The sequence below is a fragment of the Phlebotomus papatasi genome, chromosome 2, assembly GCF_024763615.1.
Source record: "Phlebotomus papatasi isolate M1 chromosome 2, Ppap_2.1, whole genome shotgun sequence".
NCBI classification, from domain to species: Eukaryota; Metazoa; Arthropoda; class Insecta; order Diptera; family Psychodidae; genus Phlebotomus; species Phlebotomus papatasi.
This window is the reverse complement of record NC_077223.1, coordinates 38,441,629-38,467,126: the sequence shown is the minus strand read 5'-3', so window position 1 is coordinate 38,467,126 and position 25,498 is coordinate 38,441,629. Positions and strand designations below refer to the sequence as shown.

The following is a 25,498-nucleotide window of genomic DNA, read 5'->3' as shown; positions in this document are numbered from 1 at the left end:
AATTTTAGTGATGTTCGATGTTAAAAATATGTATAATTATATCAGTTCAATTGGAGATGATTAATTAAACTGTAGTCTCACAGACTGCAGAGCATGTTAAGAGATTATATGAGTCGGGAAGTCTTAAAAAAGCATATTTTTCCTCCGCGAAAATGATTGAATGAGTTTTTTTTTTCAATAATAGTAATAAAATGGTGCAAAAATTTCCCATATGGTTTGAGAAATATTCGAATTCATGATTATTTGGGTGCTATACCTCAAAGATACATTTGCATTATTTACAGTTTCACAACCAAACCGATGTATAAGATTTATCAAATTCAAAATATCGCATAAATAAGGTTTTAGAAGGGGGATTTATTTTAATTTCACGAGTGTTAGATAACTGACATCCAGATATCGGAGAGCTGGATATCTAATATATCTATTATTCCTACATCTGTAACAAATTTGTCCCAAAAATTTTCGGTGTCCGTGGACGAGGTAATTTTTGTAACCAAATTGTTACTCATATGGGGAATCTTTTTGTTCCCATTGTCGGGAACAAATCCGTGTAAGTGATTTCGTATTACATCTAAGACCTATACTTCAGTCGAGATGGATTTCGGTGGCGAAAGTTCATAAGGAACTTCAAATAAAAATCAACTTAAGAGTGTTGTATACAGACGCGTGCATGATGAAATCATATGCGAATGCTGGCAGCAGGAGGGGAAAGGAATTTCGAATTAAAAAAGTGAAACCATGTAGCACGAAAATTGCCACAGATTTGGCGTCCTCTTCACTTCGGTGACGGATGATTGAGTGTGAAAGGAGGGATACGCTTTTATACTAGACGAGCTACTTGAACAAATACGTTACTAATATTGGGTATCTTTTTGAGTCTCATAAAATGAACAAAAATATGCCAAAAATTATGGTGTCCGTGTTGTGACGCATTTTGTGCATCACAACTCAGTTTTCAAATATTCATGATCGCGCCGGTTCTTTCGTGAAATATCAAGAAGAGACATGATAGATCATGTCTAGCGCCGCGAGAGTTTTCTATCCAATTATCCTTACGAAATTTATAGCCCAGAGACAAAGTAACATCTTAAGCCATTAGGCAGGTGTTCGTAATATCACGATGGGCGAGATAGGCGAGATATGAGTGACCAAAAAGGGGATGCATTTGTTGGCTTAAGCAAACAAAGGCATCCTCTATTCCTGGAAAACTCGTAAAGTGGGTGATCTATGGTGACAAGCTTTTAAGATTACTTTCTCTTCGAGACGGTCGTAAAATAAGAGCTCGCGCCAAGAAAGCCATAACAGCCTGAAAAGAAATAGGGACAAAGATAACAAAGATCGAAAAGGTGTGTGGTCCTCGGTCATCTCAATTAAGCATCCCCTTTCTTAAGGATATAGAAAGTGTTGGAGAAAACTCTAGAGATAGCGAAAGTGGATACTTGGATATTTTTATAGGCACTTAACGATCGTCTCCAGACGATCGTTATCTAGAGGTTCGTCCTGAATCACTAATTGGACACCTTCCCACGGGAAATAATGTCGAATAGAATTAGGGTGCGAGTGGAGGATTTTAGTATAAAAAGAGTAGCTAGATTCAAGAGGTTGGTTCAGTCACTGTGTAAACGTAGCCCATGCCATTGGGCAGTGTAATAATCTTCCTTAATAAAAAAATATAGCAACTCAAAAAAATAGTGTATTGAGGAAACATCATCATCTGGATCCGGAGGCAACAAGGTGGCCTCAGTTGGGGTCACCACATCCGTGGACGAGCTAATTTTTGGAACAAATACGTGCCGAAATTTTTTACCGTGTGTGTTGAACGGAAAGTGAAATTGATTCAAAAAATTGTCGTTATAAACAATAGTTATATTCAATAAAATTCCACACAATCAATACTTAGGTTATTTCTGTAAATTAATTCTCATTTTTTTTGCAATTCTTCTAAATTCTTTCGACTTTTACATGTGTGTCATTTTCGTATTTACATCTTAAAATAATGTTCTTGGTCATCCATGGTATCAATTTCGGTCTTGATCTCTATGGAATTTTCTTGTTTTTTTTCAGAGTTGCTTTTGCTTCAGCCATTTTCTTGTTACAGTAAGGACATCCTTTGGTACTGCTTGGACGATACTTATGTTGATGTTTCAGTACATTTTCCCTCTATAACTTCTTATTCGTAAATTTGACAGATTATACTTAAAATCTTCGTGGTATCTATCGTGATGTCCAAAGAGTAACGAGCTTTGATGAGAAATTTCTCTTACAATCTGCGCACAATCTGAGTTGCAATGTGTATTAACCTCTTAACCAGAATCCACAATGCTGCAGACATTTTTGTTAAACATGTTCTTAAAGAATTTTCACGCTTTTGCATTGTTATTGCATCTGTGGTATTTTACAACAGAAACCATGCGTTTCTGTGGATTTTTGGCTAATTAAATAAATTAATCTCAAACTCATTTCACGCATTTCACAGTTCTCTGAGGGAAAAACAAGTCTAGTATTTTGTTCTTCTTCTTTTCTTCAATTTTGAAATACATTTCGTAACGATTTACAAATCCAGAAAAAGGCCGCTTGCCGGAGGATAGCATTTTAATGGTGTCCTAGATTCCACTGATGGCTCAGATTCTACTAATGGCTCAGATTTTACTAATGGCTCAGATTTTACTAATGGCTCAGATTTTACTGTTACCCTAGATGCCTCTTCCAAATCTTCATGAGCTTTCTCGTGACTTTTCAAAACATCTTCACTTTTTATTTTTATGTGACAATATTTGCACTCGACTGCGATCATTTGACATCGCAGCAGGTGCATTTTCAATGTTGACTGTAGTGTAAAGACTTTAAAACATTTTGAACATACAAAAGCATGTTTTTGTGTAAACTCCATCGGTTTTGGTGGGCAATGGGTAATTCCTTTGTCGCTATAAAACTTAAGATGTTGATTAAGTGTTTTCTCATTTTCAAATAATTTCTGGCAGATTGTGCAAGTATGGAGGACATCTGTTGAGAAGAGTGACAATTAACTTTTCTGGAAAATTAAAGTTCATACTTTTTAGGTATCATTACCATTGATTTTAGCTCGACATATTCTCTGTGGTATTTTCCTATGGATATCCCTCATGTGAATCTTCATCTCATCATAGCTATTTAGTTTTTTCTTGCAATAGAAACATTGAAAGATACAATTCGTTTGAACTGAACCATTTTCCAATTTACGAATTTGTACATTTGTTGGCATTCCAATTTTCTCTTCCGGTTTGGTCCGTTTTACACATTGTCTCATGTGCTCCTTTATGGAGTACTTTGCCCCAAAAACCTTACCACAGTAAAAACATTCACATTTTTCATTCTTGTGAACAGTCAAGTGAGTCTCATACAATTTCTTCTGAGTAAAGTACTTCCCACATTCATTACACATGTAATAATCCCCATCTGAGTCCTCTTCAGACCTCCCTGGGGCCTTCTGGACAACCTCTGATGTTCCTGGTTTTTTGTGACTCTCAATGTGTTGCATCAAGAATTTATGGTTCCTGAACAAGAATTTCTTCTGACAATGAGGACAGTAAACGGAAATGCATTTTTGCAAGACATGTGTCTGCATATGATTTGTAAGTGCATCCTTAGTTTCAAAAATACTCGAACAATAGCCACAGTGAAATTTTCTACGTTTTTTCTGCACGATCCTTATAAATGACTTAAAGGGTAATCCTTGTTTGCTACTGATATTTCCATTGCTTGTTCTATGAAAAATTATACTTATCAAAATTTAATCTTGGAATTTTAATAAATTACAAAACTTACCCTTCAATTGTTCGTTTAACTGCATTTTCCACACATGATTGGTTCACTTTACTTTGGTTTTCCATTATTTATTGAAAAGTCACACAAAATATATATATTATTTGTTTTCTTTCACGCGTTTATAAAAGCTGTCGACCACTTTGATTGACGTCGGCATAATAATTCACCACTTACAAATTCACCACGAACAGAAAAGAGGTTTAGTTTTAAACCAGTTTAACTTTAAACCTCTTAAGATAATTAAGGTAAAAGGTTCACTTGTTTCCTTGAATTATTTCCATTGAAGAACCATTATTCAATTACACTCAACTCTTCGTTATCCGGCACTTCGTTATCCGGGTGACAGCTGCCAAACACTGGCGGTTGACATATTCAAAATTATTTTCACTAAACATGAAGTTTGTCCAGAGTGAATTAAAGTATTATTAACATTGTATCGAAGTTTTTAATACATAATTGTGATAAAAAATGAAACATAAGCACACCATGAAGAAAATTCTCTTTTTCTTTGTCAGACAGAAAATAAATTCACACTGCACAAAATAGAAAAACCGTTGCTCATTCAAAAAACCTAAATGTCATTTTATCCCCTAGACAGCCGGATATCGAAGAGTCTACTGTACTTTGACAAAAAAAAAATCGAAAAGTGTTAGGTTGTATTACACCTAACTTTTAAAATTTAACTATTGACTTTCTAGCATACCTTTTTATGATCTTGTTCACTTACATATCCATGGCAAAAAAGATGTACAGTAGACTCTCGCTAATTCGGCTCTTTTAAGATCGGGATTTTTTAATTCGGTTGGCAGTTAAACTTGAAAAAGTTTGTTACATTTTTAAAGTTTGTCTATAATTATCGAAAAAAGCAAATATTCCAAAATTTGTCATGGTTTGACTTAAGTTATGTTAGGATTTTGCATTATTATGAAGTTTTTAATGTAATTGCCAATAAAAATGCGTATGTAAACTTAATATGAGTATGCAAATGAACAAAAAGTCGTTGCATTTCAAATAATTTGATGCCAGAATAGCGGCTCAAATTTTTTTCTATAGATAGCCTCCATAGACCTTCTACAATGTCGTAAGTTTCTTAGAATTCGAACAAGGAATTTAGAAAATAAAAAATATCGAAGTTTTTAGCCCTATTTTTGAAATATTTTCCTTGCAGAAGATATCAATTATTACCTACTTATTTTCCAAAATTGATGCACTGGTGAATATTTCTTAAATAATTTGTATTCTTTGAATACGAATCCGCTATTTATTTTAGAATTTCACAAAGGTTCTTTTCCCCAGAAATCCTTTTATTAAAAATGGCCACTTGGGGTAAAAAGTAACGTAAGGTATATAGAGCAAAAAGTAACAAAAAAGCGAAGCAATTTCTGATGTCTTACGGCGACAAGAAACGTCATTATCATGTCTAGCCGCTGCATTGGTCAAACGATTTGCAGTCTTTTGTGTGTTTTTTTCGAAAATGGCTTGAAAAGCGCTTTTCTCGTTTTCTCACTTTTCTGGCAGAGAGAACCCTGTTTTACAAAGTTGCACGTTAAATTCTTAACGTGTGCTAACTCGGAATGCATGCAAATTCGACTTAGAGCTGAAGTTGGGGGACGCCCGGGACGCCATTCAGTTATCTTGAATTAAATTCGTGCATTTATACATTATTTTTTTATTTAAACCAAAGAAACCAAAATATCAAGGTTTTGGATGGACTGACAGAAAAGTGATAATGGGTGAAGTGTGAACCAGAGTGTTCTCTATAATCTTGCCATAGAACTAGACTAGATCTCATCGATTAATCAGAAGCCGAGATAATCGAGGTTGTTTGTTTCTGAACTTGTTTTTTCGACCACAGCGCCCCAAGTGTTCATTTGGTGAACTTCAACTATATCCAAGAATTGTTGTATTTTGTGAGACTTTCTATTTAAAACCCTATTTTAAGTGTCTTTGTGGAGTAGAGGCAGTCAAATTGGCATCTGAGTGATTTCAAAGCGATATTATGGGAAAAATCAATTTTTTCACACTTAAACGGCAAAATCGGAGTGATAGCGTAGTCTGAGCGGAAAATAATGTATGGACGAAATGTAGAGACAAATGTCCTCTACAATTATGTCAAAGTAATCATCAAAATCTGTTCAGCGACAGTCGAGATAATTGAGGTTATGTGATATTGAAATTGGTTTTTCGACTGTGGCGCCCCTGGTGTTGGCCCCACGAAATTCAAATATTTTAAAAAGTTGTAGCATTTTATGATATCTTTCGTTTGAGTCCTCACTTATTAAAATCGGGCCAATAGAACCGGAGATATGATTTTTTAAATTTCGTGAACTTTGACCCCTTTTATCTCTGGTTATATTGAAATCACAGCGAACCCACGCCACTTTTTGAAAACATCCTAGATCGGACTACGACACTACGCAGCGCTACCTGTGGTGACTTTTTGAACTTCCATCTGAAAATGCTCATCGAGACGAAACCAAAAACCCAAAATTCAGCTCAAAATGTTAATTAGAACCGGAGATAGAGCCGGTCAATTTTCGCACTTTGACCCCTCATAGCTCGGGTCAGGGTTTATTGATAGACTTATATATTTTTTTGTTTAATAGATATAATCTGCGGCTACAACATACTAAAATTTCAGCCCGATGCATAAAGGAATTTTCGAGTTATTTAACTTAGAAAATTGAAAAATTTTCTTTTTAATATTAGCGCCCCTAGCGGTAGTTTTATGAACTTGCGATGTGGCATTTCTAGTGCAAACAAGTCAACGATTCATAACCGTTTTGTAAAAAAAAAACGTTTTTTTTTCAGGAATGGGAAAAGGAAATTCAACGCAGTTTCCAGAAAACCAGCGAAGAATTTAACTTTCGAAAATGGATTGATGATATCAAAGCTAAACGGAGTCCCCAAAAAGTCTATTTGAAAGCTAAAACACCTTCACCTGGTCCAGATGCACAACACGTCCCCATTGGGGTCATTAAGAAGACTCCTGTGAGGAAGATTCCTCATCTTGAGGGTACATTCTACGGTCCATTTCCGCGTCCACTGGCTCCTGATCGCCTCACTCAAACCCATGATAAATTCCTAATTCCCCATACAATGACACGTCGAGCTGAAGGGTATTTTGAGAAGAAAAAAGGACAGAATAGAGCACTTAGGCGAGCTAGACTTCTTCACATGAAGACGCCATTGCCGCCAGCAAGTGATTGTTCATCTGATGATAGCGTTGAGAATGTTAAGAGCTTGACTTTGATCAAAACCCCTTATTTTGTCATACCAACGTTTAAATTTCAACCAAGAAGAAAGAAAGATCGCTTGAGGAATCGCTTCTTGAGCAAAAGTCAATTGAGAAGAATTTGTATGCTTCTCTATGATCGGTCTAGGCTTTCTCTGGCAAAAACTCAAGATGGCGCCGACAAAATGGCCGACGATGCTAAGGGAGCGTCGCCAAAGCACGTGCATAAGCTTAAACGTCTCAAATCTACAACGTCGGAACTACGGGAAAGATATCGAAATTTTATCCGAGAATGTTACAAAGTGAATTTGAGGGATTTTGAAGAGATTTACGGTGGTCCAAAAGAAGTTATTTGCTTCGAGGAATTCAAGCATTCCGGAAAGGAAGGTTCACGACCAAGTAGCGTAGATATTGCTGATGATCCAGTGATAAAGATTGAGAAGTTGGAACGGAAAAGTGCGCGGAAAACCAAGAGAATTAACTATCAACTTTATAGACCTCCAAAAATCTTCACAAGAAAACGTCACATGAAATTTACAAAGAGAGAATCGAGTTTAGGACCCTTGTACTTAGATCCTAGATTTATGGAGAAATTCAGAAAGCCAAAAATGTGTAAGAAGTTATATTAATTCATTGGCAGATTATCTTTCTAGATCGCACTAAGTAAGAGATTATTTTACAGTCACCAGGTGGCAAAAGTTCTACACAAGTGCCCTTAGGGATCGTCCAGAGACCCGGGATCGCCTTAATGTCACCTCAAGAGCTTTTGACGAAGAACGTTTTGGGTTTGACGAGAAATTTCTGCATCGCTTGGCAACAGAATGGGACGATAATTATATCAATGACTTACGGCATCGACCACCAGCCAGAAAATTCTGCGTAAAGAGTGACATATTGAAATTGAGAGAGGCAACAAGGAAGATCTTCTCAATGTACTATACATCAGAGAATTTGTTGAATTTGCTGGAGCAGCAGAAGGCTGAAGAAGCATCTATTAAGGAAGTTGAGAACTTTTCAAACATTTGTTCAGATTTTTTAACTAACATTAAGAATGACTCATATGACAGAGTCATTCGCAAGGCTCAGGCATTAAAGCCACTTCAGCAGAAGACAAAAGAACTCAGCCTTCAAGTTGAAACATTAAGGTAAGATTAAAAAATATATTTTGCAGGTAATATTTGAATTCCTACAAGTAAACTAAGAAAAAATATAGGCCACGCCCCTTTCAAGAATTATGGTCAATTAAAGTCCATATGTTAATTTTTCAAATAGATAAAGCCAATAGCAAGGATATTTAGGAACACGACATAACCAACAATAAAATTTTGAACGAAGCACAAACAACTAGATTCATTGAAAAATAGTCCACGCCCCCAAAACTTTATTTAGATTATACACATTTTTAAAATCAATATTTAAAAATGGTAAACATTGCAAGGTACAAAGAAAAAAATATTTTGTAAAAATGTTCGTAAAAGTTTGTATTTTTTTTCACAAACATTGTTTGTAACATGATCACTTGACAAACATTTTTTGTACTTCTACAAATGTTTGTTCGTAAACACGCAAAGAATGTTCGTAACATTTTGTCATATGTTCGTAAATGTTCGACAAGGAAACAAACATTTACGAACAAATGACAAAATTTTACGAAATTTTTTTGTATGTTTACGAACATTTACGAAAACATGTTTGTAAAATTACAAAAAATTCTCGTCAAGTGATCGTGTTACGAACAATGTTTGTGAAAAAGGTACAAACTTTTACGAACTTGTTTGTGGGTTATACGATTCACGAGCATTTCGTAACTCCCCAATAGGAATTCACAAACATTTACGAACATTTTTACAAAATATTTTTTTCTGTGTACTATAATAGTGCAAAATCGACCATTTTAGTTGTTTAATTTAAAAATATTTTTAAAAAATGCACAATAATTTGGTAATTTATTGTCACGTGATTGAAAATTACCACTATTATAGTTGAACAATTTCCAACAAGGCTGTTTAATTTGAAAATGTGTAAAATTTTAACACTATAATAGAGTGAAATCGGATAAATTAATTATTTAATTGCGATCTGTGTAAAATTTCTCACTATTATAGTCATAAAAAATTTTCAGACAAAAGTTGTTGAATTTTTAAACGAAAGTTGTGTAAAAATTGTTGAATTTCCATTTAAGACATATACTTCAGTCGAGATGCTTTTCATTGGGCAAAAGTCATATAGAACATCAAGTATTTATATGCATAATAAGTATATTGTGAAGATCCGAGCATCAGATGTAATTATCCGCATTAGGGAGGATCCCGAGTACAGGAAAAAACATTACAAATGTCTAAAGAGGCAAAAAAAAAACTAAAATAAACGAAATGAAATGAAAATTCAACAATTTTTGAGTTTACATATAAAAATTTAACAATTTTTAAATTCAACAACTTGAAATTCAACAACTTTAAATTAAACAATTTTTCTAAATTTAATACTATAATAGTTGTGTGAAAGATTACACACTATAATAGTGTTATTTTTTTACTGTGTAGATTAGTTAAGTCGAAGAACAACTTTATTAATTTAGTACTAAAGCAGTTTTTGGGGAATCTACATGATAATTTAAGTCACGAGTTCGAGCAGTCTGCAAAGCTCTAATGATTTCTACCCGTTTTTAATGCTTTAAAAAACTCATTAAAAATTTTACGTTTGAATTTTCAGAGCTGAATTGGAATTTGTCACTGAATCTCTTCTCGAGGAGGAAAGAAAATGGGATACTCTGATGAAGCTCCAGAATTACTATTATCTCCTGATGGAGCCTGAATGGCGCAAACTCAATGACTGGATCCACCGTTCGGCCTCTGGGGATCTCCATGAGGCTGTGGATATCATTGAGAACTGTTCAAGGATAAACGTGAGAGATAAGACGTCTCCTGAGAATATTCGGAAATTTTTCGAAAGAGAAATCTTTCCAAATATTGAGAAGATGAAAAGCATTGTTCCTGATCCCATTCTACTGAGAAATGGTCTGCAAACTCTTAAGCAGAAAGTTTTTACTTCCCTGAATCAATACAATAAAACCCTGTGGATCTATGAGATCTTTATGCGCCAGGCGGATGGCCTGAAATTGACCTTTGACCGTTCTGAGAAGAATCAGCGCAAAATGATGAAATTCCAGACTGCTCAAGAGACCTTCTTGGAGGAGAGAGCTTACCTGTTGAACTTTGAGGTGAAGCAGGTGATGGGAAAGCCCCTGGAGAGAAGTATCAAGAGTCCAGCAGCATCGAGAATCAAAATAAAGGCCATATGCAATCAGCTGTATGACTTCATTGTTCCCAAGGAGAGAAGGTGCCCCCAAATTGATGAACAGATGACATCCAGTGAGAAATTTGCTAAACTCCACGATTACGTCATGGAGCTACTCCATCAACTTGATCGGATTCCCGTTCTCATACTTCACAAAACTGAGAAGGAGATCCGCCGGGAGCAATTATGTCTCCTCAGGGAGGCCCAAAAGGCCGTAGTGAAACAAAATCGCTTTGAGTTGCTCCAGAAACAAATCAAGGGGCATTTCAAGAGTACCCAATAAAAGTCCCCACAATTAAGGTAAGTGTATCAAAATTCCTTAGAAAATTTACATAAATCTACAAAACTTCTGTATTTGCATCACTTGCTGAAGGCATTTCCCAGCTCCCTGAGGATAATGGGGGCTGAAAAGTGGTAAAAACCCCGGAAATATTAGGACATAACCTCACTTTTGAATATGCATGGGATGCATGGAGTTTACCTATTCTTATTGCTGCACAAAGAGCCACAAATGTAACGACATTCTTCTTCACGGCTTCCCGGACTCTCCGGCGCTCTTCAGTGGGGTCCACTTGAGGGATTCCTTGGATTCTGAACATTCTTTCCGGGGAAAAATGCTGGAAAAACAAAAGGCCGCGGGGGAGGTAACTTTGATTTTACTCGTGGTGGGGGAAGCATATGCTTTATATTTTACACGTCGAAAAATATACGGGTATGACTAATTTACACTGTAGTAAAAAAAAAGTAAAATATTCATTTCTGTATTTTGTAAAATATTAGGGGAATTTAGGCAGCCTTCGCACATTTTTTGTGCTTCATATATTCAGGACTTTTTTCTGACTAAACTGTAAAATGGGCAGTGACTACATCAAAAAGTTCTCTGATCTTTTAGGTTTCTATGCATGCCTAGTTCACTATCACAGAATTGTTGGTTTTTCCTGGACAGGAAAATGAAAAAAAATATGACGATTTGTGCGATTCTCGCCTTCGGGGGCAGCGTTCACACGAGGGGGGTTTGGGTTCGTCATTGGTTTTTTTCTCGAAATAAATTTTTTCTACAATTAACAATTATTCTCCGATTGTTATTCTGTACCCCCGTGAACCCGCGGAAAGTATCACTGCAAAAGAAGATCTTTAAAACACATTTTTTCACATTTTCTGGAGCACTGTTTTTTTTCTTCGAAATAAATATCGAAAAATCGACTATGAACATGTTCACACGGTTCACGCTGTCAATAACCGTCGTCTCATGGAGATGGGAAGGGGACTGTACCTCTGTCAAAGAGGAAATGACCACGATGTCTCACTGGTGGCTTATGAGGCTTTAGTGAGGTTATGATTTTCAAGATGAAGTTGTCTGATGGATGTGCGAAAGCTCACACATTCAGTGTTTGAAACCAAACACAGTGTAGTACTTGCGAATTTTCCGCCACCGTGAAAATAATTTCCCTCCGATGAAAAAAAAATATTATGTAAATATCATCTCAAGTATATTCTTTACCTACTGTATAAGTGATTTTTTTTAGAGAAATCAAATGAAATGTGCGCCATCAAAATTACCCCTTTTGGACTAATTTTCTATTTGTGATCCTAGCACCTAGGAAAGTAGGGTTTGGCTGCCTATTTTAACATTGAAGATAAGGTTCATAAATACTTAATTTATTGCTAAGAAATGCGGAACCAACTCTGAACATAAAGAGAAAATTCGCATCGTTTGAAAGCTCACACGTGCGAAGCCTGCCTACATTCCCCTAGCACGGTTTTGTTTAATAACTTACTTAGGGGGACGGGAAGCTCCTCCAGTCCTGGCGACTCTCCGTCAGCTAGGTCTAAAACGTAGCATAGGTCGATCTTGTAAAGTCCGTCCTATCGGACGCTCCGGAGTTTTCGTAACAATCTTATTTTTATGGGGAGGGGTTGTTTCTTAAATGGGGCATTTTGTAATGGGGCTTTTTCTCTTATTTATAAATGAAAGTAGTCCTTACTCACTTACTTACTTAGGTGTTTGAAACGTCTCTTTAAGGGACCGGACCTATCGCACTAACCTCATCCAGTCCTAGCGACTCCCTGTCAGTTCGCTTCAGAAACATAGCATAGGTCACTGTCGAAAAGTCCGTCCAATCGGAGGCTTTTTGCGAATTTTCGTAACAATCTTGCTTTTACGGGGAGGGGTTGTTAGCCTCTCGCCCAATCCTCTCTAGAGAGACCACATCCCTTGTTCGTTAGCCTCAGGTTCGTGACTTCCCACTAGGGTTGGCTACCTAAACTTTTATCATTCACCTGAGTGTACCAGGGTCTACCAGGCAACTAGCCACCTGCAAGTGAACATAGGAATTGAGGGAAAAATGCGGAAAAGGCTATGTATCGTTATTACCTTCATTCAGAGGGCCAATTCTCGAAACTTTCACTCGCACCCGTGAGCTCTTTAGTAGCCGAGAGAAATTAACTCGCACATCCCGCAGATTCACATCCTTCTGTAACGACTTCTTTATAACGTCAAGTACTCTTTGCACGTAACTTAAGAATCTGCAGAGTGTGCGAGTCAATTTCTCTCGGCTACTAAAGAGCTCGTGACTGCGAGGGAGAGTTTCAAAAATTGACCCTCAAGATTGAGAGTTATTTGAAAGACACTACTGTACTAAAATAAAATTTAAAATTTTATGTAGGGTGGAGCCAGCACTTTTTCGCCAGTTAGCTCTTTTTCGACACTCTAATTAAAATCATATTTTAAGAGAATTATGACTTCTTGGAACTTCAAAATGAATATTTTTTCGTAAACTTTATTCTAACGAATTAGAAAACCATATGAGATTCTTTACCGACTGGATTATTTCCAAGTTTATTAAAAGAATTTCTGGACAAAGTGAACGATCACCAAAAAATATCGCACGTTTTTTTATTACAATGGCGTATGTCGGATTTCAGCATTTTTCAGGAGACGGCTGCAAAAAATAAATTTTATTGTATTTTGAATATTTTCTTCAAATAAACTTTCAGAATTGTTTGTATGTGATTCTACTGAACTGTCCATATATGTAGAAGTTGACATGTCTGACTTTTATGGATCAAAAATATTATTATAAAAAAAAATTAAAAATGGACCGTTACTTTTACGCTAAATGTGACAAAATTACCAAAAATCCGCCACTGTAATACTAACAATTCAGAAAGAAATTTTAACATACGTCTCTTGTTTAGCCTTTTTAACAGAATTATTTTTCTTGCACTTAAGCAGTATCTCTTTGGTGCTTGACTACGAAATATGTTATATTAATTTTAAAAATCATAGATCCTTAAAAGTCAAATACAAAAAGTTGTGTAATTTATTTATACTTCTTTTTATTTTTTGATGAATTCATTTCATTTTTTCAGATCTCGTTGTAGCTTTACCAATGATAATATTAAAAAATCCCTTCTCTAGGCTGAGTTCAGTAAAAAATGTAATGTGTAATAAAATATAGTAGTAAAGTAATTAATACTTTTGGTGTATTATATTACACGACTTTTATTACATGTAGTTAAATAAACGAAAAACTTATCGACTCTGACAGTATAACAGTTTTTTATTACTGTTTTGGCTATTTTGGTTTGGAAGTTTGTTTATCTCGCAGTTCTTTTACATTTTTCCTGCGAAATACCGTCTTTAGACTAAGTATAAGTGCTTAGATGAGTTCAATTAATATCCCTACAGACTTTGGCCCAGATTCTGGGGGTAGAGTAAAGGTAAAAGTTAATTTTTTTGCATTGTTTTGCTTTTTCTAACCTCACTTTTTCCCAAACAGGGTCTGACGATCGTGAAGCCAATTGTTTATGGAAATGTTGCTAGATCCTTTGGGAAAAAGAGGGAAGAAGATGGTCACACGCATCAGTGGAATGTCTACGTGAAGCCGTATTTCAATGAGGATATGTCAATTTATGTGAAAAAGATCCATTTCAAATTGCATGAGAGTTATGCTAATCCCAGCCGGATTCTCACTAAACCCCCGTATGAGGTGACTGAGACGGGTTGGGGAGAGTTCGAGGTGGTCATAAAGATCTACTTTCACGATCCCACGGAACGCCCAGTGACGTTATATCACATCCTGAAGTTGTTCCAGAGTCCCATTGTCGATGGGGAAATCTCGTCGATTGACAGCAAAAAGGGGCTCGTGTCGGAGTCATATGAGGAGATTGTCTTTCAGGAGCCAACTCAACTTATGCAGCATTACCTGACAAATGTGCAGAGTCTCTCAAATGATAGCTGGAAGCATGACACTGACTGTAAGTAAAAAAAATCTGGTTTTCTGCAGAGCCTTCCGGAAGTTTCAAAATGATTTCCTTTTGTTTTTCTGGATCAGTTGAGGAGAAGAAACGCAAATCCCTAGAGAATATCATGGAAGCAAAGGCTAAAGTTAAGTCAGAAATCACCATCCTGAAGGATAAACTGAAACTGGCACGTGAAACAATTGCTAAATTTAAGGCAGAACTCGCTAAAGTTCAACCCTCAAATTCGCAATAAAAATCCCCAATTTGCTTGAAAATACTTCTTATTTAGAATTGTTTGGCAATTTTAGCAATTTTTTCTAAAAGGATCAATTAGGCGGTGAAGGGTTTGACAGGTAGGGACTCAGCCATTCCTTGAAAAGATCCCAGAAAGTCAAGTGGAGGATCGTATGTGGTCCAGCACGGTAAAAATTTGGCATGGTGCCTTTGTAGAGTCCTGTAAAACCCTCAGCTTTGAATGTCTTGATTAGGCAATCGAAGATGTTTTTATAGAGCACTCCGCGTCCCTTCTCATCAACAGCCTGGTTGAAGAGTCTGGTCGAAATGACGTCCAGGGGCGTCATAGAGAGTACCATGCAGCATCCACTGACAACGCTTGCACAGCTGGACGTCAGGAAAACGCTGTTCTGGAAAACCTGTAAGTGAAATTAAGTATTTTTGTAACAATTTGAAAAAATGGTAAAATTGGTAAAATGGGGTAATTTGGGTAATATGGAATCATTTCTAATTCGGAATTTTCTTTAAAGTTGATTTTAAAAATTTCAGTAACTATCGGATAGCATTGTCTTTGAATCTAAATAGTTCGTAAAGAGTGAGTTTTCATAATTGTAAACTATATGGCGCTGCGATCGCTTTTTCTCCAGGAACATTTTTATTACCCCTTCCCCTAAAACATTTCGGAATGCAAATTCAAGTGAGTGGCCTCATTTAACGAAGTGTCAGTGGGCTGGCGTAGACTAAAAATGGTCGTTACTGTGTCTCCGGGGGAGTCTTTGTTTTTTCCATTTGGTTTTTACACGTTTGTTTTTCCCAGTTTGTCTTTGGAATCTTTGTGTTCGGTAATTTTTGTTTTTTGGAAACATTTTCTTTGGAAATCCTGTCTTTCATACATTTTACACAAGTATATTTTAATATTCTCAAAAATTTTCCTTTTCTCAGAAAATTTCCCTTTGCCCTAACGGGCGATACTGATAACTTTCCAAAACACAGAAAGTTTTCCGTGCCCCAAAGGACGAAACAGAAAAGTTCCTAAAACACAGAAAATTTCCCTTTGCCCCAAAGGACGAAACTGAAAACTTCCCAAAGCACAGAAAATTTCCCTTTGCCCCAAATGGCGAAACAAAAAAATTCCCAAAACACAGAAAATTTCCCTTTGCTAAAACAGCCGATACTATGATAACTTCCCAAAGCACAGAAAATTTTCCATGCCCCAAAGGACGAAACTTAAAAACTTCCAAATACACAGGAAATTTCCCTTAGCCAAAACAGCCGATACTGATAACTTCCCAAAGCACAGAAAATTTCCCTTTGCCCTAACAGGAGGACTGATGAAACTTCCAAGACAAAATTTCCAAAAAACAATGATTACCAAAGACAAACTGGGAAAAACAAAAGTGTAAATAAATAAACAAAATGAAAAAAAAACAAAGATTCCGCAAACCGTTTGGGGGTAGTTAAAGGCCTGACAGTTTTGCCGTAACTGTAAAGAATCCAGTTTCGAAAGTTTATATACTTTACCTATGAGTTGAAAGATATGAAACGGCTAGAAAGTTCATGTAAAAGTATTTATAAGCAAGCAATTATGATATTTAATATACATATTTATAAAACCAATTATTTGACCAAATTTCAAACAATTTCTAAATTAGTTTCTAATAGTTTGTCTTCCTGTAAAGTTCACATTATCGAAACACATTAAAACAATTTCGAAATTAGTTTCTGAATAGTTTGTGTTCCTAAAGTTCACATATTATCGAAACACATTTATAAAACATTTTCGAAATTAGTTTCTGAATAGTTTGCCTTCCTGTAAACGTAAAGTTCACATTATCGAAACACATTTATAAAACAATTTCGAACTTAGTTTCAAAATAGTTTGTATTCCTAAAGTTCACATTATCGAAACACATTTAAAAAACAATTTCGAAATTAGTTTCTGAATAGTTTGTCTTCCTGTAAAGTTCACATTATCGAAACACATTTATAAAACAATTTCGAAATTAGTTTCTGAATAGTTTGTGTTTCTAAAGTTCACATTATCGAAACACATTTATAAAACAATTTCGAAATTAGTTTCTGAATAGTTTGTGTTCCTAAAGTTCACATATTATCGAAACACATTTATAAAACATTTTCGAAATTAGTTTCTGAATAGTTTGCCTTCCTGTAAACGTAAAGTTCACATTATCGAAACACATTTATAAAACAATTTCGAACTTAGTTTCAAAATAGTTTGTATTCCTAAAGTTCACATTATCGAAACACATTTAAAAAACAATTTCGAAATTAGTTTGCTATTAATTTCCTAATTTGTCAAACTGTTACTCAAATACATACAGGTTAGAAAACATTTCGAAACCAGTTTTGTAAACGCAGGTACAAAATGTTTACATTTTCCATACATTTTTTCCCACAAAGTTTCGAAACTTTACATGAGGTGTTTCCGGTGTTTCGAAACTAGTTTCGATACAGTTTGTAAACTTGTCCTGTAGGGAATTCTGTAATTTTCTTGGCTACGTCACGTGTGAGTTCGAAATCTGACAATGCCATTCGAGCTTTTTTTTGTCATATCACACGAGTTCGATAATGCAATTCATTGATTTTTTAATGAAATCCATTTACTTGACGATTTTATGAAAACACAGTACGTCTTGGTTGATTTATTTCACAAAATTCATTGTCATTTGAATTGCCAGAAATCTCAAATATGTGACTTCTGACAATGCCACGTGAGTTGAAATGGCAATGTCACGGCTACAGAATCGCATTTTCGAAAAAGCTCTCCTAAGATTCGAACCCAATTTGTCATTTGGCATTGCCAGAACGTTACAGAATTCTCCCTGGAGGGTTGTCAAAATTTGAACACGATCGGAGGATATGGAAGTTTTTGATGACTAGGTGGTTAAAAATGTTTGTTTATAATTTATTAATGTTCAAAGGGTTATATTAATAAGATTATAAAAGAAATCATAATCCTTCTCAGAAAAAATAGGAGATAATGTTTTGGGGATTTAAAGCAACATAAAACTATTTCACTATTCTCATTGGCTTACCTCATATTTGTGACAAAAGTCTTTGATTTCTATGAATGTTGCCAATTGTGATGCTGATCCAACTGCAGTTCGGCACATAATCCCTGAGGCTCCACGCCACAATCCTTTTAAACCTCCTTCTCGAATAATTGTCCTAAAAGCGTCCATAGTTCCTCTATGACTATGCTGAGTCCCGACAGCGGAATCTCCTTTTGACATAGCCTGAATTTGGGTTTTTACCAAGTAAAATGGAGCACCTATGCCGGATCCTATCATTCCGCACATTCCCCCCATTACCACTATACGAAATGGCGAATGGTGCTCACCTCTATCTTTTGTCCAGCCCATCTTTTCCATATGTTCATAGATACCTAGTCTTTGTGAGAGAAAGTTGTTGTTACTCAAAATTAAAAAAAAAAGAATTAAATCATTACAATTACAGTCAACAATACCTCGTAGCGTTCATTATGAACTGGAATAACATTGCTGAGGGCAGACCCTTCTGAAGACCTCTAATTCCCTCAGATTTGACTATTGTTCGGATTGAAGTAAAAACACTTTTGTACGGGTTAGGCCCTCCGGGTTTGGCCTTACTGAGCTCACCCTGGAGCTGCTGTCGAGTCTTAATGACATCAAAAGGATTCGTGAAGAGACACGCAGCACATGCTGCAGCTCCACCGAGCATAAAATCCATTTTATCACAATCTGCAAGAAAAGAAAGTTCTAGTGTGGATCTTATCATTTTAACTTTTATGGGACAACATTTTGCTTAGTAAATTAACAAAGGAGAATGGTCAAATCCGGTCCCGGAATCGCCACGAACGGGACCTATGTCATTGGATAGACATTAGTATAGGTAACAACTTTTGTCCTGGGATCAATGTTCTAAACCATGGAGGAACAGTTCTAGAGCATAAAAACTATTTTTTAGAATGATGAAGAATGATCAAAAGTATATGGACGCTGATTCATCTTCATACAAAGATTAGAGTAGACGCATTTTGAAGATATTGATATAAGGTTGAGAAAAATGCCGGGACCCAGGACGATAAATGCTGGGAGTCCTTGTAAAAAAGGCCTTTATCCTTCTGAAAAATTGTTGTTTTGACTACGAATTATACAAGAACCGCTAAAGTGATCTTGATGAAATTCGGTATAGGGTCAGTGTATGTTTTAAACTTTTTATTTATGAATACCACCCCCTCCCTCCACCCTCCGTTCTGGTAGCCCTCATACAAAATGGGGGCACTTTACCTTATAACTCCTTTCTAAGAGGAGGTAGAAAGCTGATATTCAACAAGGGAACAAAGGTTATGGAAGACACTTCAACCATGCATGTTAATCCCCTCCTCCACAACCCCTTCTACTAATCCTATACAAAATGAGAACATTTTGACCTCTTTTCTGAGAAGAAGTAGTTTGTTTGTAAAAGAATGAAAAAATTAATAACTAACGTTAACAATAATTTTCTAGATTTTATATGCATTTATAGACATCTAGTCGAATTACAGCTTTCTGCCTTCTCTTAGAAAGGAGTTATAAGGTAAAATAGTCTTATTATGTATGGGGGCTACCAGAAGGGGTGATGGACGAAGAGTTTGGGCAGTATGGTTAAAAAGTCTTCTTTAAGCCTTGTTACCATGCTGTATTTCAACTTTCTACCTTTTCTCAGAAAGGAGTTATAAGGTGAAATGCTCTCATTTTGTATGAGGGCTACCAGAAAGGGGGACAGAGGAGGGAGATATTATATGGTTTAAAAGTCTTCCCTAAGCTTTGTTCCCTTGTCGAATTTCAGCTTTCTACCTCCTCTTAGAAAGGAGTTATAAGGTAAAGTGCCCCCATTTTGTATGGGGGCTATCAGAATGGAGGGTGGGGGGAGGGGGTGGTATGCATGGATAAAAACTTTAAGTCATACAGTGACCCTATACCGAATTTCATCAAGATCACTTTAGCCGTTCTTGCGTAATTCGTTGTCAAAACAGCGATTTATCGAAAGGATAAAGGCATTTTTACAAGGACTCCCAGCGTTTATGGTCCTGGGTCCCGGCAATTTTTCAATCTTATATCAGTACCTACAAAATGCGCCTACTCTCGTTTGTGGCGATTCCGGGACCAGCGCCCATATAGTTTTGACCATTCTCCTTTTACAGAATTTTTTGAAGTATCCAAATTTAATACTTGTGGTATTCATTTTTATATCACGATTTTAAGGGCAGAATCACATTGAAAGTATAATGCTCGCCGTAGCCTCACCGTATTTTGTTAATTTACGCATTTTCTTTGCAATTCTTACGCAAATTTTTCATTACCGTATTACCTTATCTCATACTCGGTGGCACTACGTGAAAATAATATAAGGAAATTGAAGAAACAAAACGAAAAGTCGATAAACGGTGAGCAAAAAAAACTGTAAGAGAAATTCATCTTACAGTTTTTTTGCTCACCGTTTATCCCATTTTCGTTTTATTTCTTCAATTTTCTTATACTATTTTCACCTAGTGCCACCGAGTATGAGATAAGGTAATACGGTAATCGAGAATTTGCGCAAGAATTGCAATGAAAATGCGTAAATTAACGAAATACGGTGAGGTTACGGCGAGCATTTTATTGTCAATGTGATTCTACCCTAATACCAAAACTAAATTTTCTCAAAAATAAGTGGAATTTAGATTGATTTTCAATTCTGAAATAAATTCAAGAAATATTTGGAATGTCTTCAGGACGTTGAAGTATTAATTTTATAAGATCTATTTTCCAAAAAAAGAATAGTGTTGATTCTACCTCAAATTGGGATTGATTTTTAGAAGTCAACTAAATTTTACCCACTTTCAGTATTGAGTTTCAGATGTCCATTTTCTAGGACATGATATTGATTTTACCTCGATTTAAGATTAACTTTCAGAAATCGTGGAATCGATTTTATCCCACTGGTGTATTGAGTTTTGGAAGTCGATTCTTTAGGGGTGTAAACGGTGTTGAAATTGAGAATACTTTTGTATTGATTTTATCCCATTGAGGTATTAATTTTAAGGCGTTCTGGTAATGATTCTAACTCATTTCGATATTGAATTTAGGGTATTTCGGCACTGTATCAATCCCATTGAGGTAATTATTTTTATTTTAGGATGTTCTGTTGTTGCTTCTATCTTATTACGGTATTGTCTGTATCCCATCGGGTATTAAAATCAATAATTTGATAGAATCGATACCATAAAATCTATACCTCAGTGGGATAAAATCAATACCGGGTTGTTCTAAAATCAATACTTCAATGGAATAGAAATAGTACCAATGAACCCTGAATTCAATACCGAAATGGGAAGAAATCAATACTGAAACATCTTAAATTCAACACCAAAAAGGAATAGAATCAATGACGAAATACCCTAAAATCAATACCAAAATAGGATATAATGATTACCGGAATACTACCGGAAAATTAATGAATTTGAAGAATTTCTTGAATTATATCCCAAAATACCCTAGAATTTAATATTCACTTCACGAGGTATTGGAGCCATTAGAACCCCTTTAATACCAAAAGTATCCCATAAATATATTGATTCTAGCACTGAGAGAGACAAAAAGAGGCTGCGATTAACTTTTTTGTGTCATAACTTTAACACTTTTTGGGTATACAAATATATCGACATTTTTTAATGTTAATTTTACACCTTTTAAGGGTAAAATCAACATGAAAGAAGGGTAACTTTAACCCATAATACACCTAAAAAGGGTAATATTTACACCGTTTTCGGATCAATACTGCAGGGTAAAATTAACATTTCCGGAATGTTATTTTAACTTTTTCGGATTTCTTCGGATTTCAGGGGGTGCGATTAACTTTTTTTCCTCATAACTTTAACACTTTTTAGGTGTAAAAATATATCAACATTTTTTAATGTTAATTTTACACCTTTTTAAGTGTAAAATTAACATTAAAAAGGGTATCTTTAACCCTTAATACACCATAAAAGCATAATATTTACACCGATTTCGGATCAATACTGCAGGGTAAAATTAACATTTCCGGAATGTTGTTTTGACTTTTTCGGATTTCTCTCAGTGAGGGTCTTTTTTTCTCTGTGTTGGTACGTAAAAATTCAAATCTATCAGTAAGGAAATCAAAATAGTCAAATAGAGGCCACATGATTCAAAATAAGTCCCCTCTTTCGCTCCCTGGGCAAAGCATTCCAGAGAATGTCGCCCTTCATAAACATGGAGTTGCGAAAGTTATGAGTCCCTGAACCAGATACACGGAGACACGAAAACGGAAGATGATTCAGCAACCACAAGCTCTGCAAGGTACCACGTATCACGGCTTACGAGTCGAAAGAATTCTGGCAATGACTTTTCATGTGAATGTTATGTCCTAGAAACATATACGACTTAGGCCTAGAGACGGCTTAACGTAATTGTAATCAAAATAATGATTAGATTATATTTCCATTAGTTTCCGTCTAATCCGACTTAATTCGCGAAACGACTTTGTTAGTGGGAAATTGATGGGAATTTAGTCAAATCATTATTTTGGTTATAAATTACGTTAAGCCGTCTCTCGGCTTAAGTGGTCAATGTGTCTAGGACATTAGCCTGCAGCAGATTGGTCGATAAAATTTAATTGTCCAAAAGTACTGAAATATTCTTATCAAGCTAAGTAAAGAGATTTACCCATTTGAAAATATTACTTTGATTTATTTAAAAGGATTCGTTGTATTCTTATTGTGCAGTTTTGAGAAAAAAAACTTGAATATTTTAAGGTAAAATATCAGGGCCTCGATGTTCTTTTAGCACAATACGCCACTCTTATTCTTATAGAAAACACCACTAATACTTATAATTTCTGAAAATTTTACTCAGATTTTACACAAGAGCGACATATTGCATAGAATAATTCGATTAATTCAAACATTTTTTTAAAATAAATTATTAAAAGCATTTGATTTTATGCTTAATTATCATTACCATTATCAGGGTTGTGTGCAGCGCCGTATACTATGCAAAATTGTCATTCTTTTACTTTTAAATCTTGAAAACATCTCATATGCAGCAAACAAGGGTTTGTCAAATCAAAAATTACAGAAAATCTTCAGTATACTCACTTCCGAGATAAAACAAGATTCCAAAAGTGCACAAAATTCTCTACTCTGTAATAATCGAAAAATCATCAAAGTGCCACTCAAATTCCCAAAGTGCGATATAATAAAAATGATTTTGACCAGAAGCTATTCGTCAGCTCCAAACAAGACTATTGTCACGACTATTGTAATTTTAGTTACAGTAGTATAAAAAGATGGTATCATTAGATATAGAAACGATAAGGGCAGAATCACATTGACAGTAAAATTCTCACCGTCACCGTCAAAGCCTCGCCGTATTTCGTTGATTTAACGCATTTTCATTGCAATTCTTACGCAAATTCTTAATTTCCGTGTTATATTATCTCACACTCGGTGGCACTAGGTTAAAATAATATAAGAAAACTGAAGAAATAAAACGAAACTGCGATAAACGGCGACCAAAAAAAAAAACAGTACGTAAAGCTGTAGCAAATAAATCCTACAGTTTTTTTTGCTCAACTTTTATCGCATTTTCGTTATATTTATTCAATTTTCTTATACTATTTTTACCTAGTGCCACCGAGTATAAGAAAAGGTAATACGGTAATGGAAAATTTGCGTAAGAATTCCAATGAAAATGCGTAAATCAACGAAATACGGTGAGCATTTTACTGTTAATGTGATTCTGCCCTAAATCTACATCCCCAAAAATATTATATTGATTAAATTATTCTTGCAAAAGTTATGAGAAAGAAATTTAAAATCAGTCGACACAATTATCGAACTTTTTGCTTACAATTTTACTGTAAATAATTTAAAAATATCGTTAACCTGAAGAGATTCACTGCCTAAGCATAATAAAATATTTAGTATCAAAAGTTAAAAGTACACTAATTGTGTTTTAATAAATGAAAATTAATATTAGGGTAAATGTGGTAAATGTCCTAATTCAAAACCATTTCCAGACGCTTTAACTTTGACAGAAGATTCAATACATTAAGTTCATATTTTTTCCGAAGAAAATTACATAAATTTGCTCCTTGACTCTTCTAGAATGTTACTGTTTATTGAAAATTCTTTAAATATAATTTGAAAACTTCTTAAATACAAGAAAAGTACGCGAGCGTAAAATGCTTCTATTGGAAACATATTAATCCAAATGGAGACAAGGGGAAGTTTCTAATTGGAGACAAACAGTAAGTGAAACCGTGAGAAAGGCTTCCAAAACCTTGTTGAGTTATTCCTGAGTGCAGGATTTGTTCTTATTTCTGGTTTTTTTTCTCCTTTCCCATCTAAAACAATAAGAAAATCTCTCCAAAAAATCATATTTCCAGGGTTTCCTATTGAAGCATTTGCAGGCACTTCAGAAAAAACCCTTTTTCTTCACGAAATAAGTAATTATTTCATTTGAAAACTTCACGTACCGTTAGTAATAAAAATTAGCACTTAATTTAACTAAAATTATCCAGAAATATGACATAAATGTTAAACAAAACGAATAAACAGCAGTCATATTATTGTGTTTTTCATTGGAAAACATGGTCGATCGATGAAAAATTCGATGGTGAAAAGGTACACTTTTAATTTTTCTGAGAAATTAACAAATTAAATTTTGTGAATATTAATGGATTTTCGCTGTATTTGGAGCAAAATTAACTAAATAATGGAACTGTATTATAGAAAATATATAAATATAATAATTTAGTACTGTATTTATCATGAAAACAATGACGTTTCCATTTGGAGTAGCGAAAAATTTCAATTTGAAGCAGGTTTTGAATTAACTTAATTTACCCTATCTGTCAATTTTTAAACCTCTCTCCTAAAAAGCTGCATTTTAGATTTACAATAATCTTTGGAGTCGACGATTTACATTTGCAAAGTGGTATAATTCTTAAATAAAATCATCACCAATTTTTTGTGTTAATTTAAGTACTTAGAAATATATCGGGTAAGTGTTTTAAATTCTTGTTTTAAATTTTGGCATACTCTATTAGAGATTACACAATGCAGAAAAATAACAAAAAATGTCGGTTCGACAAACGAAATGATGTGAAAAAGACATTAGAAGATTTCCCGAAGGGCAAAGAACAATGGGAATGAAGGTGGTCGAAATAAGACACCAAAGCTGTGTCAACATTTTTATTCATTTTAAAATGTATTAAGAATGATTTTAGAGTAAATAAAGACGATAAAAACTGTCTACAAGGTTCCAAGCAATACTTCTTAAGAAGAAGGAATAAAAAATTCAATTTGTATTAAAAATACAGTGGGATCTCGATAGAGTCAACGAAGGTTTGTGCACGAGATCATAATAGAAGGATGTAAGATTCTTAGCTAATTTTCTCAAGACTCCAGATATTCAGGAAAAGAAAATATTTGAGATCAAAAATCACTAATTTCGAACTTTGTGAAATGACTTTTCTTTTTCAAAATTTTTTATATTAATTTATTTTTTTCAGCAAGAAGTTCTTTAGAAACACAAAATAGAATATCCAAAGATTTTATATTGCATATTTTGATATAATAAACTACTCTCAATTTTCCAGAAAAGCGTGTAGAATTTTCCAGGTCATATATGACCC

The 25,498-nt window shown here is 34.9% G+C and overlaps 4 protein-coding genes across 6 annotated transcripts in view; 2 read left to right on the top strand and 2 right to left on the bottom strand.

Moving 5' to 3' along the window:
• Nucleotides 1-1,848: 1,848 nt before the first annotated feature.
• Nucleotides 1,849-3,964, bottom strand: LOC129804116 (zinc finger protein 569-like). Of its 2 annotated transcripts, XM_055851195.1 has the most exons (3): nucleotides 3,808-3,964; nucleotides 3,073-3,746; nucleotides 1,849-3,006 (listed from the first exon to the last, which is right to left on the bottom strand). In XM_055851195.1, the coding sequence occupies exons 1-3, from the start codon at nucleotides 3,870-3,872 to the stop codon at nucleotides 2,555-2,557; spliced, it is 1,191 nt and encodes a 396-aa protein (XP_055707170.1). In that variant the 5' UTR covers nucleotides 3,873-3,964; the 3' UTR covers nucleotides 1,849-2,554. The 2 variants fall into 2 exon arrangements, with proteins under 2 accessions (XP_055707170.1, XP_055707171.1); XM_055851196.1 differs by having other exon boundaries at nucleotides 1,849-3,746; nucleotides 3,808-3,953.
• A 219-nt stretch (nucleotides 3,965-4,183) lies between these two features.
• Nucleotides 4,184-10,634, top strand: LOC129804097 (uncharacterized). Its single transcript, XM_055851168.1, has 3 exons — nucleotides 4,184-7,654; nucleotides 7,725-8,187; nucleotides 9,755-10,634. The coding sequence occupies exons 1-3, from the start codon at nucleotides 6,907-6,909 to the stop codon at nucleotides 10,620-10,622; spliced, it is 2,079 nt and encodes a 692-aa protein (XP_055707143.1). The 5' UTR covers nucleotides 4,184-6,906; the 3' UTR covers nucleotides 10,623-10,634.
• Nucleotides 10,635-13,893: 3,259 nt separating this feature from the next.
• Nucleotides 13,894-14,859, top strand: LOC129804139 (YEATS domain-containing protein 4). Its single transcript, XM_055851221.1, has 3 exons — nucleotides 13,894-14,062; nucleotides 14,122-14,599; nucleotides 14,677-14,859. The coding sequence occupies exons 1-3, from the start codon at nucleotides 14,006-14,008 to the stop codon at nucleotides 14,835-14,837; spliced, it is 696 nt and encodes a 231-aa protein (XP_055707196.1). The 5' UTR covers nucleotides 13,894-14,005; the 3' UTR covers nucleotides 14,838-14,859.
• Nucleotides 14,848-25,498, bottom strand: part of LOC129804128 (solute carrier family 25 member 35-like) — a 20,082-nt gene continuing 9,431 nt past the window's right edge. The window contains exons 1-4 of one of the 2 annotated variants that reach the window (XM_055851210.1): nucleotides 22,956-23,016; nucleotides 18,306-18,558; nucleotides 17,875-18,229; nucleotides 14,848-15,237 (exon numbers count right to left, since the gene is read on the bottom strand). In XM_055851210.1, the coding sequence (XP_055707185.1) occupies nucleotides 14,911-15,237; nucleotides 17,875-18,229; nucleotides 18,306-18,547 (924 nt within the window). In that variant the 5' untranslated portion in view covers nucleotides 18,548-18,558; nucleotides 22,956-23,016 and the 3' untranslated portion in view covers nucleotides 14,848-14,910. Of the gene's footprint in view, nucleotides 15,238-17,874; nucleotides 18,230-18,305; nucleotides 18,559-22,955; nucleotides 23,017-25,498 lie in introns of those variants that run through there. The other variant, XM_055851209.1, reaches the window with a different exon arrangement.

What these genes read in the sequence shown, in the direction of transcription:
- LOC129804116 (XM_055851195.1), bottom strand. Translation starts at nt 3,872, where the DNA reads ATGGAAAACCAAAGTAAAGTGAACCAATCATGTGTGGAAAATGCAGTT. An exon ending in GTTAAACGAACAATTGAAGG is followed by an intron (nt 3,747 to 3,807) that starts GTAAGTTTTGTA and finishes AATTTTTCATAG; the next exon opens with AACAAGCAATGGAAATATCA. An exon ending in ATGTCGAGCTAAAATCAATG is followed by an intron (nt 3,007 to 3,072) that starts GTAATGATACCT and finishes TCTTCTCAACAG; the next exon opens with ATGTCCTCCATACTTGCACA.
- LOC129804139 (XM_055851221.1), top strand. Translation starts at nt 14,006, where the DNA reads ATGAGTTCAATTAATATCCCTACAGACTTTGGCCCAGATTCTGGGGGT. An exon ending in ATTCTGGGGGTAGAGTAAAG is followed by an intron (nt 14,063 to 14,121) that starts GTAAAAGTTAAT and finishes TTTCCCAAACAG; the next exon opens with GGTCTGACGATCGTGAAGCC. An exon ending in CTGGAAGCATGACACTGACT is followed by an intron (nt 14,600 to 14,676) that starts GTAAGTAAAAAA and finishes TTTCTGGATCAG; the next exon opens with TTGAGGAGAAGAAACGCAAA.
- LOC129804097 (XM_055851168.1), top strand. Translation starts at nt 6,907, where the DNA reads ATGACACGTCGAGCTGAAGGGTATTTTGAGAAGAAAAAAGGACAGAAT. An exon ending in ATTCAGAAAGCCAAAAATGT is followed by an intron (nt 7,655 to 7,724) that starts GTAAGAAGTTAT and finishes ATTATTTTACAG; the next exon opens with TCACCAGGTGGCAAAAGTTC. An exon ending in CTTCAAGTTGAAACATTAAG is followed by an intron (nt 8,188 to 9,754) that starts GTAAGATTAAAA and finishes TTGAATTTTCAG; the next exon opens with AGCTGAATTGGAATTTGTCA.